General features: G+C 48.8%; 1 protein-coding gene across 5 annotated transcripts in view; it reads left to right on the top strand.

Moving 5' to 3' along the window:
* Positions 1 to 14,545, top strand: part of LOC116938062 (heat shock protein 75 kDa, mitochondrial) — a 72,961-nt gene that overhangs the window by 42,951 nt on the left and 15,465 nt on the right. For all 5 annotated transcript variants that reach the window (XM_076064361.1, XM_076064362.1, XM_076064364.1 and 2 more), the window contains exon 14: positions 8,231 to 8,381. In XM_076064361.1, the coding sequence (XP_075920476.1) occupies positions 8,231 to 8,381 (151 nt within the window). The remainder of the gene's footprint in view (positions 1 to 8,230; positions 8,382 to 14,545) is intronic.

Raw genomic sequence — 14,545 nt, 5'->3', positions numbered from 1 at the left:
TGTCTCTCTCTTAGCTCTCTCTTAGCTCTCTCTTAGCTCTCTCTTAGCTCTCTCTTAGCTCTCTCTTGTCTCTGTCTTGTCTCTCTCTTAGCTCTCTCTTAGCTCTCTCTTTTAGCGCTCTCTTAGCTCTCTCTTAGCTCTCTCTTAGCTCTCTCTTGTCTCTCTCTTAGCTCTCTCTTGTCTCTCTCTTAGCTCTCCCTTAGCTCTCTCTTAGCTCTCTCTTAACTCTCTCTTTCTTACCTCTCTCTTAGCTCTCTCTTAGCTCTCTCTTTTAGCTGTCTTTTGTCTCTCTCTTAGCTCTCTCTTAGCTCTCTCTTATCTCTCTCTTAGCTCTCTCTTAGCTCTCTCTTGTCTCTCTCTTGTCTCTCTCTTGTCTCTCTCTTAACTCTCTCTTTCTTAGCTCTCTCTTAGCTCTCTCTTAGCTCTCTCTTAGCTCTCTCTTTTAGCTGTCTCTTGTCTCTCTCTTAGCTCTCTCTTAGCTCTCTCTTAGCTCTCTCTTAACTCTCTCTTTCTTAGCTCTCTCTTAGCTCTCTCTTAGCTCTCTCTTGTCTCTCTCTTGTCTCTCTCTTAGCTCTCTCTTAGCTCTCTCTTAGCTCTCTCTTTTAGCGCTCTCTTAGCTCTCTCTTAGCTCTCTCTTAGCTCTCTCTTAGCTCTCTCTTGTCTCTCTCTTGTCTCTCTCTTGTCTCTCTCTTGTCTCTCTCTTGTCTCTCTCTTAGCTCTCTCTTAGCTCTCTCTTAGCTCTCTCTTAGCTCTCTCTTAGCTCCCTCTCTCTTGTCTCTTGTCTCTCTCTTAGCTCTCTCTTAGCTCTCTCTTAACTCTCTCTCTTAGCTCTCTCTTAGCTCTCTCTTAGCTCTCCCTTAGCTCTCTCTTAGCTCTCTCTTAGCTCTCTCTTAGCTCTCTCTCTTAGCTCTCTCTTAGCTCTCTCTTAGCTCTCTCTTATCTCTCTCTTAGCTCTCTCTTAGCTCTCTCTTAGCTCTCTCTTAGCTCTCTTATCTCTCTCTTATCTCTCTCTTGTCTCTCTCTTGTCTCTCTCTTAGCTCTCTCTTAGCTCTCTCTTAGCTCTCTCTTAGCTCTCTCTTTCTTAGCTCTCTCTTAGCTCTCTCTTGTCTCTGTCTTGTCTCTCTCTTAGCTCTCTCTTAGCTCTCTCTTAGCTCTCTCTCTTGTCTCTCTCTTGTCTCTCTCTTGTCTCTCTCTTAGCTCTCTCTTAGCTCTCTCTTAGCTCTCTCTTAGCTCTCTCTTAGCTCTCTCTTTCTTAGCTCTCTCTTAGCTCTCTCTTGTCTCTGTCTTGTCTCTCTCTTAGCTCTCTCTTAGCTCTCTCTTGTCTCTCTCTTGTCTCTCTCTTGTCTCTCTCTTAGCTCTCTCTTAGCTCTCTCTTAGCTCTCTCTTATCTCTCTCTTATCTCTCTCTTGTCTCTCTCTTGTCTCTCTCTTAGCTCTCTCTTAGCTCTCTCTTAGCTCTCTCTTAGCTCTCTCTTAGCTCTCTCTTTTAGCTCTCTCTTTCTTAGCTCTCTCTTAGCTCTCTCTTGTCTCTGTCTTGTCTCTCTCTTAGCTCTCTCTTAGCTCTCTCTTAGCTCTCTCTTAGCTCTCTCTTGTCTCTCTCTTAGCTCTCTCTTAGCTCTCTTAGCTCTCTCTTAGCTCTCCCTTAGCTCTCTCTTAGCTCTCTCTTAGCTCTCTCTTGTCTCTCTCTTATCTCTCTCTTGTCTCTCTCTTATCTCTCTCTTATCTCTCTCTTATCTCTCTCTTAGCTCTCTCTTAGCTCTCTCTTATCTCTCTCTTAGCTCTCTCTCTTAGCTCTCTCTTAGCTCTCTCTTGTCTCTCTCTTAGCTCTCTCTTAGCTCTCTCTTAGCTCCCTCTCTCTTGTCTCTCTCTTGTCTCTCTCTTGTCTCTCTCTTAGCTCTCTCTTAGCTCTCTCTTGTCTCTCTTATCTCTCTCTTGTCTCTCTCTTAGCTCTCTCTCTTATCTCTCTCTTATCTCTCTCTTGTCTCTCTCTTGTCTCTCTCTTAGCTCTCTCTTAGCTCTCTCTTAGCTCTCTCTTAGCTCTCTCTTTCTTAGCTCTCTCTTAGCTCTCTCTTGTCTCTGTCTTGTCTCTCTCTTAGCTCTCTCTTAGCTCTCTCTTAGCTCTCTCTCTTGTCTCTCTCTTGTCTCTCTCTTGTCTCTCTCTTAGCTCTCTCTTAGCTCTCTCTTAGCTCTCTCTTAGCTCTCTCTTTCTTAGCTCTCTCTTAGCTCTCTCTTGTCTCTGTCTTGTCTCTCTCTTAGCTCTCTCTTAGCTCTCTCTTGTCTCTCTCTTGTCTCTCTCTTGTCTCTCTCTTAGCTCTCTCTTAGCTCTCTCTTAGCTCTCTCTTATCTCTCTTATCTCTCTCTTGTCTCTCTCTTGTCTCTCTCTTAGCTCTCTCTTAGCTCTCTCTTAGCTCTCTCTTTTAGCTCTCTCTCTTAGCTCTCTCTTAGCTCTCTCTTGTCTCTGTCTTGTCTCTCTCTTAGCTCTCTCTTAGCTCTCTCTTAGCTCTCTCTTAGCTCTCTCTTAGCTCTCTCTTAGCTCTCTCTTGTCTCTCTCTTAGCTCTCTCTTAGCTCTCTTAGCTCTCTCTTAGCTCTCCCTTAGCTCTCTCTTAGCTCTCTCTTAGCTCTCTCTTGTCTCTCTCTTATCTCTCTCTTGTCTCTCTCTTATCTCTCTCTTATCTCTCTCTTATCTCTCTCTTAGCTCTCTCTTAGCTCTCTCTTATCTCTCTCTTAGCTCTCTCTCTTAGCTCTCTCTTAGCTCTCTCTTGTCTCTCTCTTAGCTCTCTCTTAGCTCTCTCTTAGCTCCCTCTCTCTTGTCTCTCTCTTGTCTCTCTCTTGTCTCTCTCTTAGCTCTCTCTTAGCTCTCTCTTGTCTCTCTTATCTCTCTCTTGTCTCTCTCTTAGCTCTCTCTTAGCTCTCTCTTAGCTCTCTCTTATCTCTCTCTTGTCTCTGTCTTGTCTCTCTCTCTCTTAGCTCTCTTATCTCTCTCTTGTCTCTCTCTTGTCTCTCTTATCTCTCTCTTAGCTCTCTCTTAGCTCTCTCTCTCTTAGCTCTCTCTTGTCTCTGTCTTGTCTCTCTCTTGTCTCTCTCTTAGCTCTCTCTTAGCTCTCTCTTAGCTCTCTCTTATCTCTCTCTTGTCTCTCTCTCTTGTCTCTCTCTTGTCTCTCTCTTAGCTCTCTCTTAGCTCTCTCTTAGCTCTCTCTTGTCTCTCTCTTGTCTCTCTCTTAGCTCTCTCTTAGATCTCTCTTAGCCCTCTCTTAGCTCTCTCTTAGCTCTCCCTTAGCTCTCTCTTAGCTCTCTCTTGTCTCTCTCTTAACTCTCTCTTAGCTCTCTCTTAGCTCTCTCTTGTCTCTCTCTTGTCTCTCTCTTAGCTCTCTCTTGTCTCTCTCTTGTCTCTCTCTTATCTCTCTCTTATCACTCTCTTAGCTCTCTCTTAGCTCTCTCTTGTCTCTCTCTTATCTCTCTTAGCTCTCTCTTAGCTCTCTCTTAGCTCTCTCTTGTCTCTCTCTTAGCTCTCTCTTATCTCTCTCTTAGCTCTCTTATCTCTCTCTTATCTCTCTCTTAGCTCTCTCTTAGCTCTCTCTTGTCTCTCTCTTGTCTCTCTCTTGTCTCTCTCTTAGCTCTCTCTTGTCTCTCTCTTGTCTCTCTCTTATCTCTCTCTTATCTCTCTCTCTTAGCTCTCTCTTAGCTCTCTCTTAGCTCTCTCTTAGCTCTCTCTCTTAGCTCTCTCTTAGCTCTCTCTCTTAGCTCTCTCTTGCCTCTCTCTTATCTCTCTCTTAGCTCTCTCTTAGCTCTCTCTCTTATCTCTCTCTTAGCTCTCTCTCTTGTCTCTCTCTTATCTCTCTCTTAGCTCTCTCTTAGCTCTCTCTTAGCTCTCTCTTAGCTCTCTCTTGTCTCTGTCTTGTCTCTCTCTTATCTCTCTCTTGTCTCTCTCTTATCTCTCTCTTAGCTCTCTCTTAGCTCTCTCTTAGCTCTCTCTTAGCTCTCTCTTGTCTCTCTCTTATCTCTCTCTCTTGTCTCTCTCTTAGCTCTCTCTTAGCTCTCTCTTAGCTCTCTCTTGTCTCTCTCTTAGCTCTCTCTTGTCTCTGTCTTGTCTCTGTCTTGTCTCTCTCTTATCTCTCTCTTAACTCTCTCTTGTCTCTCTCTTTTAGCTCTCTCTTGTCTCTCTCTTGTCTCTCTCTTATCTCTCTCTTATCTCTCTCTTGTCTCTCTCTTGTCTCTCTCTTATCTCTCTCTTATCTCTCTCTTATCTCTCTCTTATCTCTCTCTTGTCTCTCTCTTAGCTCTCTCTTGTCTCTGTCTTGTCTCTCTCTTGTCTCTCTCTTATCTCTCTCTTGTCTCTCTCTTAGCTCTCTCTTAGCTCTCTCTTAGCTCTCTCTTGTCTCTCTCTTAGCTCTCTCTTGTCTCTGTCTTGTCTCTGTCTTGTCTCTCTCTTATCTCTCTCTTAACTCTCTCTTGTCTCTCTCTTTTAGCTCTCTCTTGTCTCTCTCTTGTCTCTCTCTTATCTCTCTCTTATCTCTCTCTTATCTCTCTCTTGTCTCTCTCTTGTCTCTCTCTTATCTCTCTCTTGTCTCTCTCTTGTCTCTCTATAATCTCTCTCTTATCTCTCTCTTATCTCTCTCTTATCTCTCTCTTGTCTCTCTTTTGTCTCTCTCTTATCTCTCTCTTATCTCTCTCTTGTCTCTCTCTTGTCTCTCTCTTGTCTCTCTCTTGTCTCTCTCTTGTCTCTCTCTTGTCTCTCTCTTGTCTCTCTCTTAGCTCTCTCTTAGCTCTCTCTTAGCTCTCTCTTATCCCTCTCTTAGCTCTCTCTTAGCTCTCCCTTAGCTCTCTCTTAGCTCTCTCTTGTCTCTCTCTTAACTCTCTCTTAGCTCTCTCTTAGCTCTCTCTTGTCTCTCTCTTGTCTCTCTCTTATCTCTCTCTTGTCTATCTCTTAGCTCTCTCTTAGCTCTCTCTTGTCTCTCTCTTATCTCTCTCTTATCACTCTCTTAGCTCTCTCTTAGCTCTCTCTTGTCTCTCTCTTATCTCTCTCTTAGCTCTCTCTTAGCTCTCTCTTAGCTCTCTCTTAGCTCTCTCTTATCTCTCTCTTAGCTCTCTTATCTCTCTCTTATCTCTCTCTTAGCTCTCTCTTAGCTCTCTCTTGTCTCTCTCTTGTCTCTCTCTTGTCTCTCTCTTAGCTCTCTCTTGTCTCTCTCTTATCTCTCTCTTATCTCTCTCTCTTAGCTCTCTCTTAGCTCTCTCTTAGCTCTCTCTCTTAGCTCTCTCTCTTAGCTCTCTCTTAGCTCTCTCTCTTAGCTCTCTCTTGCCTCTCTCTTGCCTCTCTCTTATCTCTCTCTTAGCTCTCTCTTATCTCTCTCTTAGCTCTCTTATCTCTCTCTTATCTCTCTCTTAGCTCTCTCTTAGCTCTCTCTTAGCTCTCTCTTGTCTCTCTCTTAGCTCTCTCTTAGCTCTCTCTTGTCTCTCTCTTGTCTCTCTCTTATCTCTCTCTTATCTCTCTCTCTTAGCTCTCTCTTAGCTCTCTCTTAGCTCTCTCTTAGCTCTCTCTCTCTCTTAGCTCTCTCTTAGCTCTCTCTCTTAGCTCTCTCTTGTCTCTCTCTTATCTCTCTCTTATCTCTCTCTTAGCTCTCTCTTAGCTCTCTCTCTTATCTCTCTCTTAGCTCTCTCTCTTGTCTCTCTCTTATCTCTCTCTTAGCTCTCTCTTAGCTCTCTCTTAGCTCTCTCTTAGCTCTCTCTTGTCTCTCTCTTATCTCTCTCTCTTGTCTCTCTCTTAGCTCTCTCTTAGCTCTCTCTTGTCTCTCTCTTAGCTCTCTCTTGTCTCTGTCTTGTCTCTCTCTTATCTCTCTCTTATCTCTCTCTTGTCTCTCTCTTATCTCTCTCTTAGCTCTCTCTTAGCTCTCTCTTAGCTCTCTCTTGTCTCTCTCTTAGCTCTCTCTTGTCTCTGTCTTGTCTCTCTCTTGTCTCTCTCTTATCTCTCTCTCTTGTCTCTCTCTTAGCTCTCTCTTAGCTCTCTCTTAGCTCTCTCTTGTCTCTCTCTTAGCTCTCTCTTGTCTCTGTCTTGTCTCTGTCTTGTCTCTCTCTTATCTCTCTCTTAACTCTCTCTTGTCTCTCTCTTTTAGCTCTCTCTTGTCTCTCTCTTGTCTCTCTCTTATCTCTCTCTTATCTCTCTCTTGTCTCTCTCTTGTCTCTCTCTTATCTCTCTCTTGTCTCTCTCTTGTCTCTCTATAATCTCTCTCTTATCTCTCTCTTATCTCTCTCTTATCTCTCTCTTGTCTCTCTTTTGTCTCTCTCTTATCTCTCTCTTACCTCTCTCTTGTCTCTCTCTTGTCTCTCTCTTGTCTCTCTCTTGTCTCTCTCTTGTCTCTCTCTTGTCTCTCTCTTAGCTCTCTCTTAGCTCTCTCTTAGCTCTCTCTTATCCCTCTCTTAGCTCTCTCTTAGCTCTCCCTTAGCTCTCTCTTAGCTCTCTCTTGTCTCTCTCTTAACTCTCTCTTAGCTCTCTCTTAGCTCTCTCTTGTCTCTCTCTTGTCTCTCTCTTAGCTCTCTCTTGTCTCTCTCTTGTCTCTCTCTTATCTCTCTCTTGTCTATCTCTTAGCTCTCTCTTAGCTCTCTCTTGTCTCTCTCTTATCTCTCTCTTATCACTCTCTTAGCTCTCTCTTAGCTCTCTCTTGTCTCTCTCTTATCTCTCTCTTAGCTCTCTCTTAGCTCTCTCTTAGCTCTCTCTTGTCTCTCTCTTAGCTCTCTCTTATCTCTCTCTTAGCTCTCTTATCTCTCTCTTATCTCTCTCTTAGCTCTCTCTTAGCTCTCTCTTGTCTCTCTCTTGTCTCTCTCTTGTCTCTCTCTTAGCTCTCTCTTGTCTCTCTCTTGTCTCTCTCTTATCTCTCTCTTATCTCTCTCTCTTAGCTCTCTCTTAGCTCTCTCTTAGCTCTCTCTTAGCTCTCTCTCTTAGCTCTCTCTTAGCTCTCTCTCTTAGCTCTCTCTTGCCTCTCTCTTATCTCTCTCTTAGCTCTCTCTTAGCTCTCTCTCTTATCTCTCTCTTAGCTCTCTCTCTTGTCTCTCTCTTATCTCTCTCTTAGCTCTCTCTTAGCTCTCTCTTAGCTCTCTCTTAGCTCTCTCTTGTCTCTCTCTTATCTCTCTCTCTTGTCTCTCTCTTAGCTCTCTCTTAGCTCTCTCTTAGCTCTCTCTTGTCTCTGTCTTGTCTCTCTCTTATCTCTCTCTTGTCTCTCTCTTATCTCTCTCTTAGCTCTCTCTTAGCTCTCTCTTGTCTCTCTCTTATCTCTCTCTCTTGTCTCTCTCTTAGCTCTCTCTTAGCTCTCTCTTAGCTCTCTCTTGTCTCTCTCTTAGCTCTCTCTTGTCTCTGTCTTGTCTCTGTCTTGTCTCTCTCTTATCTCTCTCTTAACTCTCTCTTGTCTCTCTCTTTTAGCTCTCTCTTGTCTCTCTCTTGTCTCTCTCTTATCTCTCTCTTATCTCTCTCTTGTCTCTCTCTTGTCTCTCTCTTATCTCTCTCTTATCTCTCTCTTATCTCTCTCTTATCTCTCTCTTGTCTCTCTCTTGTCTCTCTCTTATCTCTCTCTTATCTCTCTCTTGTCTCTCTCTTGTCTCTCTCTTGTCTCTCTCTTGTCTCTCTCTTGTCTCTCTCTTATCTCTCTCTTATCTCTCTCTTGTCTCTCTCTTGTCTCTCTCTTGTCTCTCTCTTGTCTCTCTCTTATCTCTCTCTTATCTCTCTCTTGTCTCTCTCTTGTCTCTCTATCTATGACCCCTGGTGACCTAATGACCTTCTAATGACCTATAATGACCCCAAATAACCTCTGACTTGCAATGACCCCATGACTTGTGACCTCTAGGTGCTGCTGTGCTATGACCCCTACGATGAACTCTAATGACCCCATGGTGACCTAATGACCCCGTAGTGACCTGTGACCCCTCCAGGTGCTGCTGTGCTATGACCCCTACGATGACCTCTAATGACCCCATGGTGATCTAATGACCTGTGACCCCCCAGGTGCTGCTGTGCTATGACCCCTATGATGAGCTCTAATGACCCCGTGGTGACCTAATGACCCCGTGGTGACCTGTGACCCCTCCAGGTGCTGCTGTGCTATGACCCCTACGATGACCTCTAATGACCCCATGGTGACCTAATGACCTGTGACCCCCCAGGTGCTGCTGTGCTATGACCCCTACGATGAGCTCTGATGACCCCGTGGTGACCTAATGACCCCGTGGTGACCTGTGACCCCTCCAGGTGCTGCTGTGCTATGACCCCTACGATGAGCTGACGCTGCTTCACCTGGGAAGCTTCTCCGGGAGGCGACTCCTATCAGTGGAGACAGATATTGTGGTGGACCACTACAAGGAGAACCCTCACCCACAGCCTCACCACGCACACTCACCAGGTGACACTCACCACTCACTCACTCACCACTCACTCACTCACCACTCACTCACTCACCACTCACTCACTCACTCAGTCACTCAGTCACTCACCCACTCAGTCACCACTCACTCACTCACCCACTCACTCACCCACTCACTCACCACTCACTCACTCACCCACTCACTCAGTCACCCACAGCCTCACCACGCACACTCACCAGGTGACACTCACCACTCACTCACCACTCACTCACTCACCACTCACTCACCACCCACACTCACTCACCACTCACTCACCACTCACTCACCACTCAGTCACCCACAGCCTCACCACGCACACTCACCAGGTGACACTCACTCACTCACCACTCACCACTCACTCACCACTCACTCACCACTCACTCACCACTCACCCACTCAGTCACCCACAGCCTCACCACGCACACTCACCAGGTGACACTCACCACTCACTCACCACTCACTCACCACTCACTCACCACCCACTCACTCACCACTCACTCACCACTCAGTCATCCACTCACTCACTCAGCCACTCACTCAGCCACTCACTCACCACTCACTCACCACTCACTCACCACTCAGTCACCCACAGCCTCACCACGCACACTCACCAGGTGACACTCACCACTCACTCACTCACCACTCACTCACCACTTACTCACTCAGTCACTCAGCCACTCACTCATCCACTCACTCACACACCCACTCACTCAGCCACTCACTCATCCACTCACTCACCACTCACTCACCCACAACCTCACCACACACACTCACCAGGTGCTACTCACCACTCACTCACCACTCACTCACCACTCACTCACCACCCACACTCACCACCCACACTCACCACTCACTCAGTCACTCAGCCACTCACTCACCACTCACACTCACTCACTCAGTCACCACTCACTCACCACTCACTCACCACTCACTCAGTCACTCACCCACTCACTCACCACTCACTCACCACTCACTCACCACTCACTCAGTCACCCACAGCCTCACCACGCACACTCACCAGGTGACACTCACCACTCACTCACTCACCACTCACTCACCACTCACTCAGTCACTCACCCACTCACTCACCACTCACTCACTCACTCACCACTCACTCACCACTCACTCACTCACCACTCACTCACCACTCACTCACCCACAGCCTCACCACGCACACTCACCAGGTGACACTCACCACTCACTCACTCACCACTCACTCACCACTCACTCAGTCACTCACCCACTCACTCACCACTCACTCACTCACCACTCACTCACTCAGTCACCCACAGCCTCACCACGCACACTCACCAGGTGACACTCACTCACTCACCACTCACTCACCACTCACTCACCACTCACTCACCACTCACTCACCACTCACTCAGTCACTCACCCACTCAGTCACCCACAGCCTCACCATGCACACTCACCAGGTGACACTCACCACTCACTCACTCACTCACCACTCAGTCACCACTCACTCACCACTCACTCACCACTCAGTCATCCACTCACTCACTCAGCCACTCACTCAGCCACTCACTCACCACTCACTCACTCACCACTCACTCACTCAGTCACCCACAGCCTCACCACGCACACTCACCAGGTGACACTCACCACTCACTCACCACTCACTCACTCACCACTCACTCACCACTCACTCACCACTCAGTCATCCACTCACTCACTCAGCCACTCACTCAGCCACTCACTCACCACTCACTCACTCACCACTCACTCACCACTCACTCTCACTCACTCAGCCACTCAGTCACTCACCACTCAGTCACCCACAGCCTCACCACGCACACTCACCAGGTGACACTCACCACTCACTCACCACTCACTCACTCACCACTCACTCACTCATCCACTCACTCAGCCACTCACTCATCCACTCACTCACACACCCACTCACTCACCACTCACTCACTCACCTACTCACTCACCCACTCAGTCACTCACCCACTCAGTCACCCACAGCCTCACCACGCACACTCACCAGGTGACACTCACCACTCACTCACCACTCACTCACCACTCACTCACCCACTCAGTCACTCACCACTCACTCACTCACTCAGTCATCCACTCACTCACTCACCACTCACTCACCACTCACTCACCACTCACTCACCACGCACACTCACCAGGTGACACTCACCACTCACTCACCACTCACTCACTCACCACTCACTCACCACTCACTCACTACCCACTCACCACTCACTCACCACTCACTCAGTCACTCACCACTCACTCACCACTCACTCACCACTCACTCAGTCACCACTCACTCACCACTCACTCAGTCACCACTCACTCACCACTCACTCACTCACCACTCACTCACCACTCACTCACCACTCACTCACCCACTCAGTCACTCACCCACTCAGTCACCCACAGCCTCACCACGCACACTCACCAGGTGACACTCACCACTCACTCACTCACCACTCACTCACCACTCACTCACTCACTCAGTCACTCATCCACTCACTCACCCACTCAGTCACCCACTCAGTCACCCACAGCCTCACCACGCACACTCACCAGGTGACACTCACCACTCACTCACCACTCAGTCACTCACCACTCACTCACCACTCACTCACCACTCACTCACCACTCACTCACCACTCAGTCACCCACAGCCTCACCACGCACACTCACCAGGTGACACTCACCACTCACTCACCACTCACTCACTCAGTCACCACTCACTCACTCAGTCACCACTCACACTCACCACTCACTCACCACTTACTCACCACTCACTCAGTCACTCACCCACTCACTCACCACTCACCCACTCAGTCACCCACAGCCTCACCATGCACACTCACCAGGTGACACTCACCACACACTCACCAGGTGACACTCACCACTCACTCAGTCACCACTCACTCACCACTCACACTCACCACTCACTCACCACTCACTCACTCACCACTCAGTCACTCACCACTCACTCACCACTCACACTCACCACTCACCACCCACTCACCACTAACACTCACCACTCACCACCCACTCACCACTCAGTCACTCACCACTCACTCACTCACCACTCACTCACCACTCACTCACTCACCCACTCACTCACCACTCACTCAGTCACTCACCCACTCACTCACCACTCACTCACTCAGTCACTCAGCCACTCACTCACTCACCACTCACTCACCACTCACTCACTCACCACTCACTCACCACTCACTCACTCACCACTCACTCACCACTCACTCACTCACTCACCACTCACTCACTCAGTCACTCAGCCACTCAGTCATCCACTCACTCACCCACTCACTCACCACTCACTCACCACTCACTCACCACTCACTCAGTCACTCACCCACTCACTCACCACTCACTCACTCAGTCACTCAGCCACTCAGTCATCCACTCACTCACCACTCACTCACCACTCACTCACCCACTCAGTCACTCACCACTCACTCACCACTCACTCACTCAGTCATCCACTCACTCACTCACTCACCACTCACTCACCACTCACTCACCACGCACACTCACCAGGTGACACTCACCACTCACTCACCACTCACTCACTCACCACTCACTCACCACTCACTCACTACCCACTCACCACTCACTCACCACTCACTCAGTCACTCACCACTCACTCACCACTCACTCACCACTCACTCAGTCACCACTCACTCACCACTCACTCAGTCACCACTCACTCACCACTCACTCACTCACCACTCACTCACCACTCACTCACCACTCACTCACCCACTCAGTCACTCACCCACTCAGTCACCCACAGCCTCACCACGCACACTCACCAGGTGACACTCACCACTCACTCACCACTCACTCACTCACCTACTCACTCACCACTCACTCACTCACTCAGTCACTCATCCACTCACTCACCCACTCAGTCACCCACTCAGTCACCCACAGCCTCACCACGCACACTCACCAGGTGACACTCACCACTCACTCACCACTCAGTCACTCACCACTCACTCACCACTCACTCACCACTCACTCAGTCACCACTCACTCACCACTCACTCACCACTCAGTCACCCACAGCCTCACCACGCACACTCACCAGGTGACACTCACCACTCACTCACCACTCACCACTCACTCACTCAGTCACCACTCACTCACTCAGTCACCACTCACACTCACCACTCACTCACCACTTACTCACCACTCACTCAGTCACTCACCCACTCACTCACCACTCACCCACTCAGTCACCCACAGCCTCACCATGCACACTCACCAGGTGACACTCACCACACACTCACCAGGTGACACTCACCACTCACTCACCACTCACTCAGTCACCACTCACTCACCACTCACACTCACCACTCACTCACCACTCACTCACTCACCACTCAGTCACTCACCACTCACTCACCACTCACACTCACCACTCACCACCCACTCACCACTAACACTCACCACTCACTCACCACTCAGTCACTCACCACTCACTCACTCACCACTCACTCACCACTCACTCACTCACCACTCACTCACCACTCACTCACTCACCCACTCACTCACCACTCACTCAGTCACTCACCCACTCACTCACCACTCACTCACTCAGTCACTCAGCCACTCACTCACTCACCACTCACTCACCACTCACTCACTCACCACTCACTCACCACTCACTCACTCACCACTCACTCACCACTCACTCACTCACCACTCACTCACTCAGTCACTCAGCCACTCAGTCATCCACTCACTCACCCACTCACTCACCACTCACTCACCACTCACTCACCACTCACCCACTCACTCACCACTCACTCACTCAGTCACTCAGCCACTCAGTCATCCACTCACTCACCCACTCACTCACCACTCACGCATCCACTCAGTCACCCACAGCCTCACCACGCACACTCACCAGGTGCTACTCACCACTCACTCACTCACCACTCACTCATCCACTCACTCACTCACCACTCATCCAATCACTCACTCACTCAGTCACCCACTCACTTACCCACTCGCTCACTCAGCCACTCACTCATCCACTCACTCATCCACTCACTCATCCACTCACTCACTCAGCCACTCACTCATCCACTCACTCACCACTCACTCACCCACAACCTCACCACACACACTCACCAGGTGCTACTCACCACTCACTCACCACTCACTCACCACTCAGTCACCCACTCACTCATCCACTCACTCTCTCAGCCACTCACCCACTCACTCAGCCACTCACTCAGCCACTCCCTGAGCCACTCACTCACGCACTCACTCACTCACAACTCACTCATCCACTCACTCAGCCACTCACTCAGCCACTCACTCACCACTCAGTCACCCACTCACTCATCCACTCACTCTCTCAGTCACTCACCCACTCACTCACCCACTCACTCAGCCACTCACTCACACTCACTCAGCCACTCACTCACCACTCAGTCACCCACTGACTCATCCACTCACTCTCTCAGCCACTCACCCACTCACTCACAACTCACTCATCCACTCACTCACTCACTAGATACTCACCACTCACTTTGTGTGTCTGTGTGTGTGTGTCTATGTGTCTGTGTGTGCGTGTGTGTCTATGTGTGTGTGTATCTGTGTGTGTCTGTGTGTGTGTCTATGTGTGTCTGTCTGTGTATGTCTGTCTGTGTGTGTGTGTCTGTGTGTGTGTCTGTGTGTGTGTCTGTGTGTGTGTCTATGTGTGTGTGTCTATGTGTGTGTGTCTGTGTGTGTGTCTGTGTGTGTCTGTGTGTGTGTCTGTGTGTGTGTCTGTGTGTGTGTCTATGTGTGTGTGTCTATGTGTGTGTGTCTATGTGTGTGTGTCTGTGTGTGTGTGTGTCTATGTGTGTGTGTCTGTGTGTGTGTGTCTGTGTGTGTGTGTCTGTGTGTGTGTCTATGTGTGTGTGTCTATGTGTGTGTGTCTGTGTGTGTGTGTCTGTGTGTGTGTGTCTGTGTGTCTGTGTGTGTGTGTCTGTGTGTGTGTGTCTGTGTGTGTGTCTGTGTGTGTCTGTGTGTGTGTCTGTGTGTGTGTGTCTATGTGTGTGTGTCTGTGTGTGTGTGTCTATGTGTGTGTGTCTATGTGTGTGTGTCTGTGTGTGTCTGTGTGTGTGTCTGTCTATGTGTGTGTGTCTGTGTG

Source organism: Petromyzon marinus, unplaced genomic scaffold, assembly GCF_048934315.1.
Source record: "Petromyzon marinus isolate PM22_M1 ecotype Great Lakes invasive population unplaced genomic scaffold, UKy_Petmar_22M1.pri1.0 PM_Scaffold_40, whole genome shotgun sequence".
Classification (NCBI taxonomy): Eukaryota; Metazoa; Chordata; class Hyperoartia; order Petromyzontiformes; family Petromyzontidae; genus Petromyzon; species Petromyzon marinus.
The sequence above is the reverse complement of the archived record's forward strand: the minus strand, read 5'-3'. Positions and strand labels throughout refer to the sequence as shown.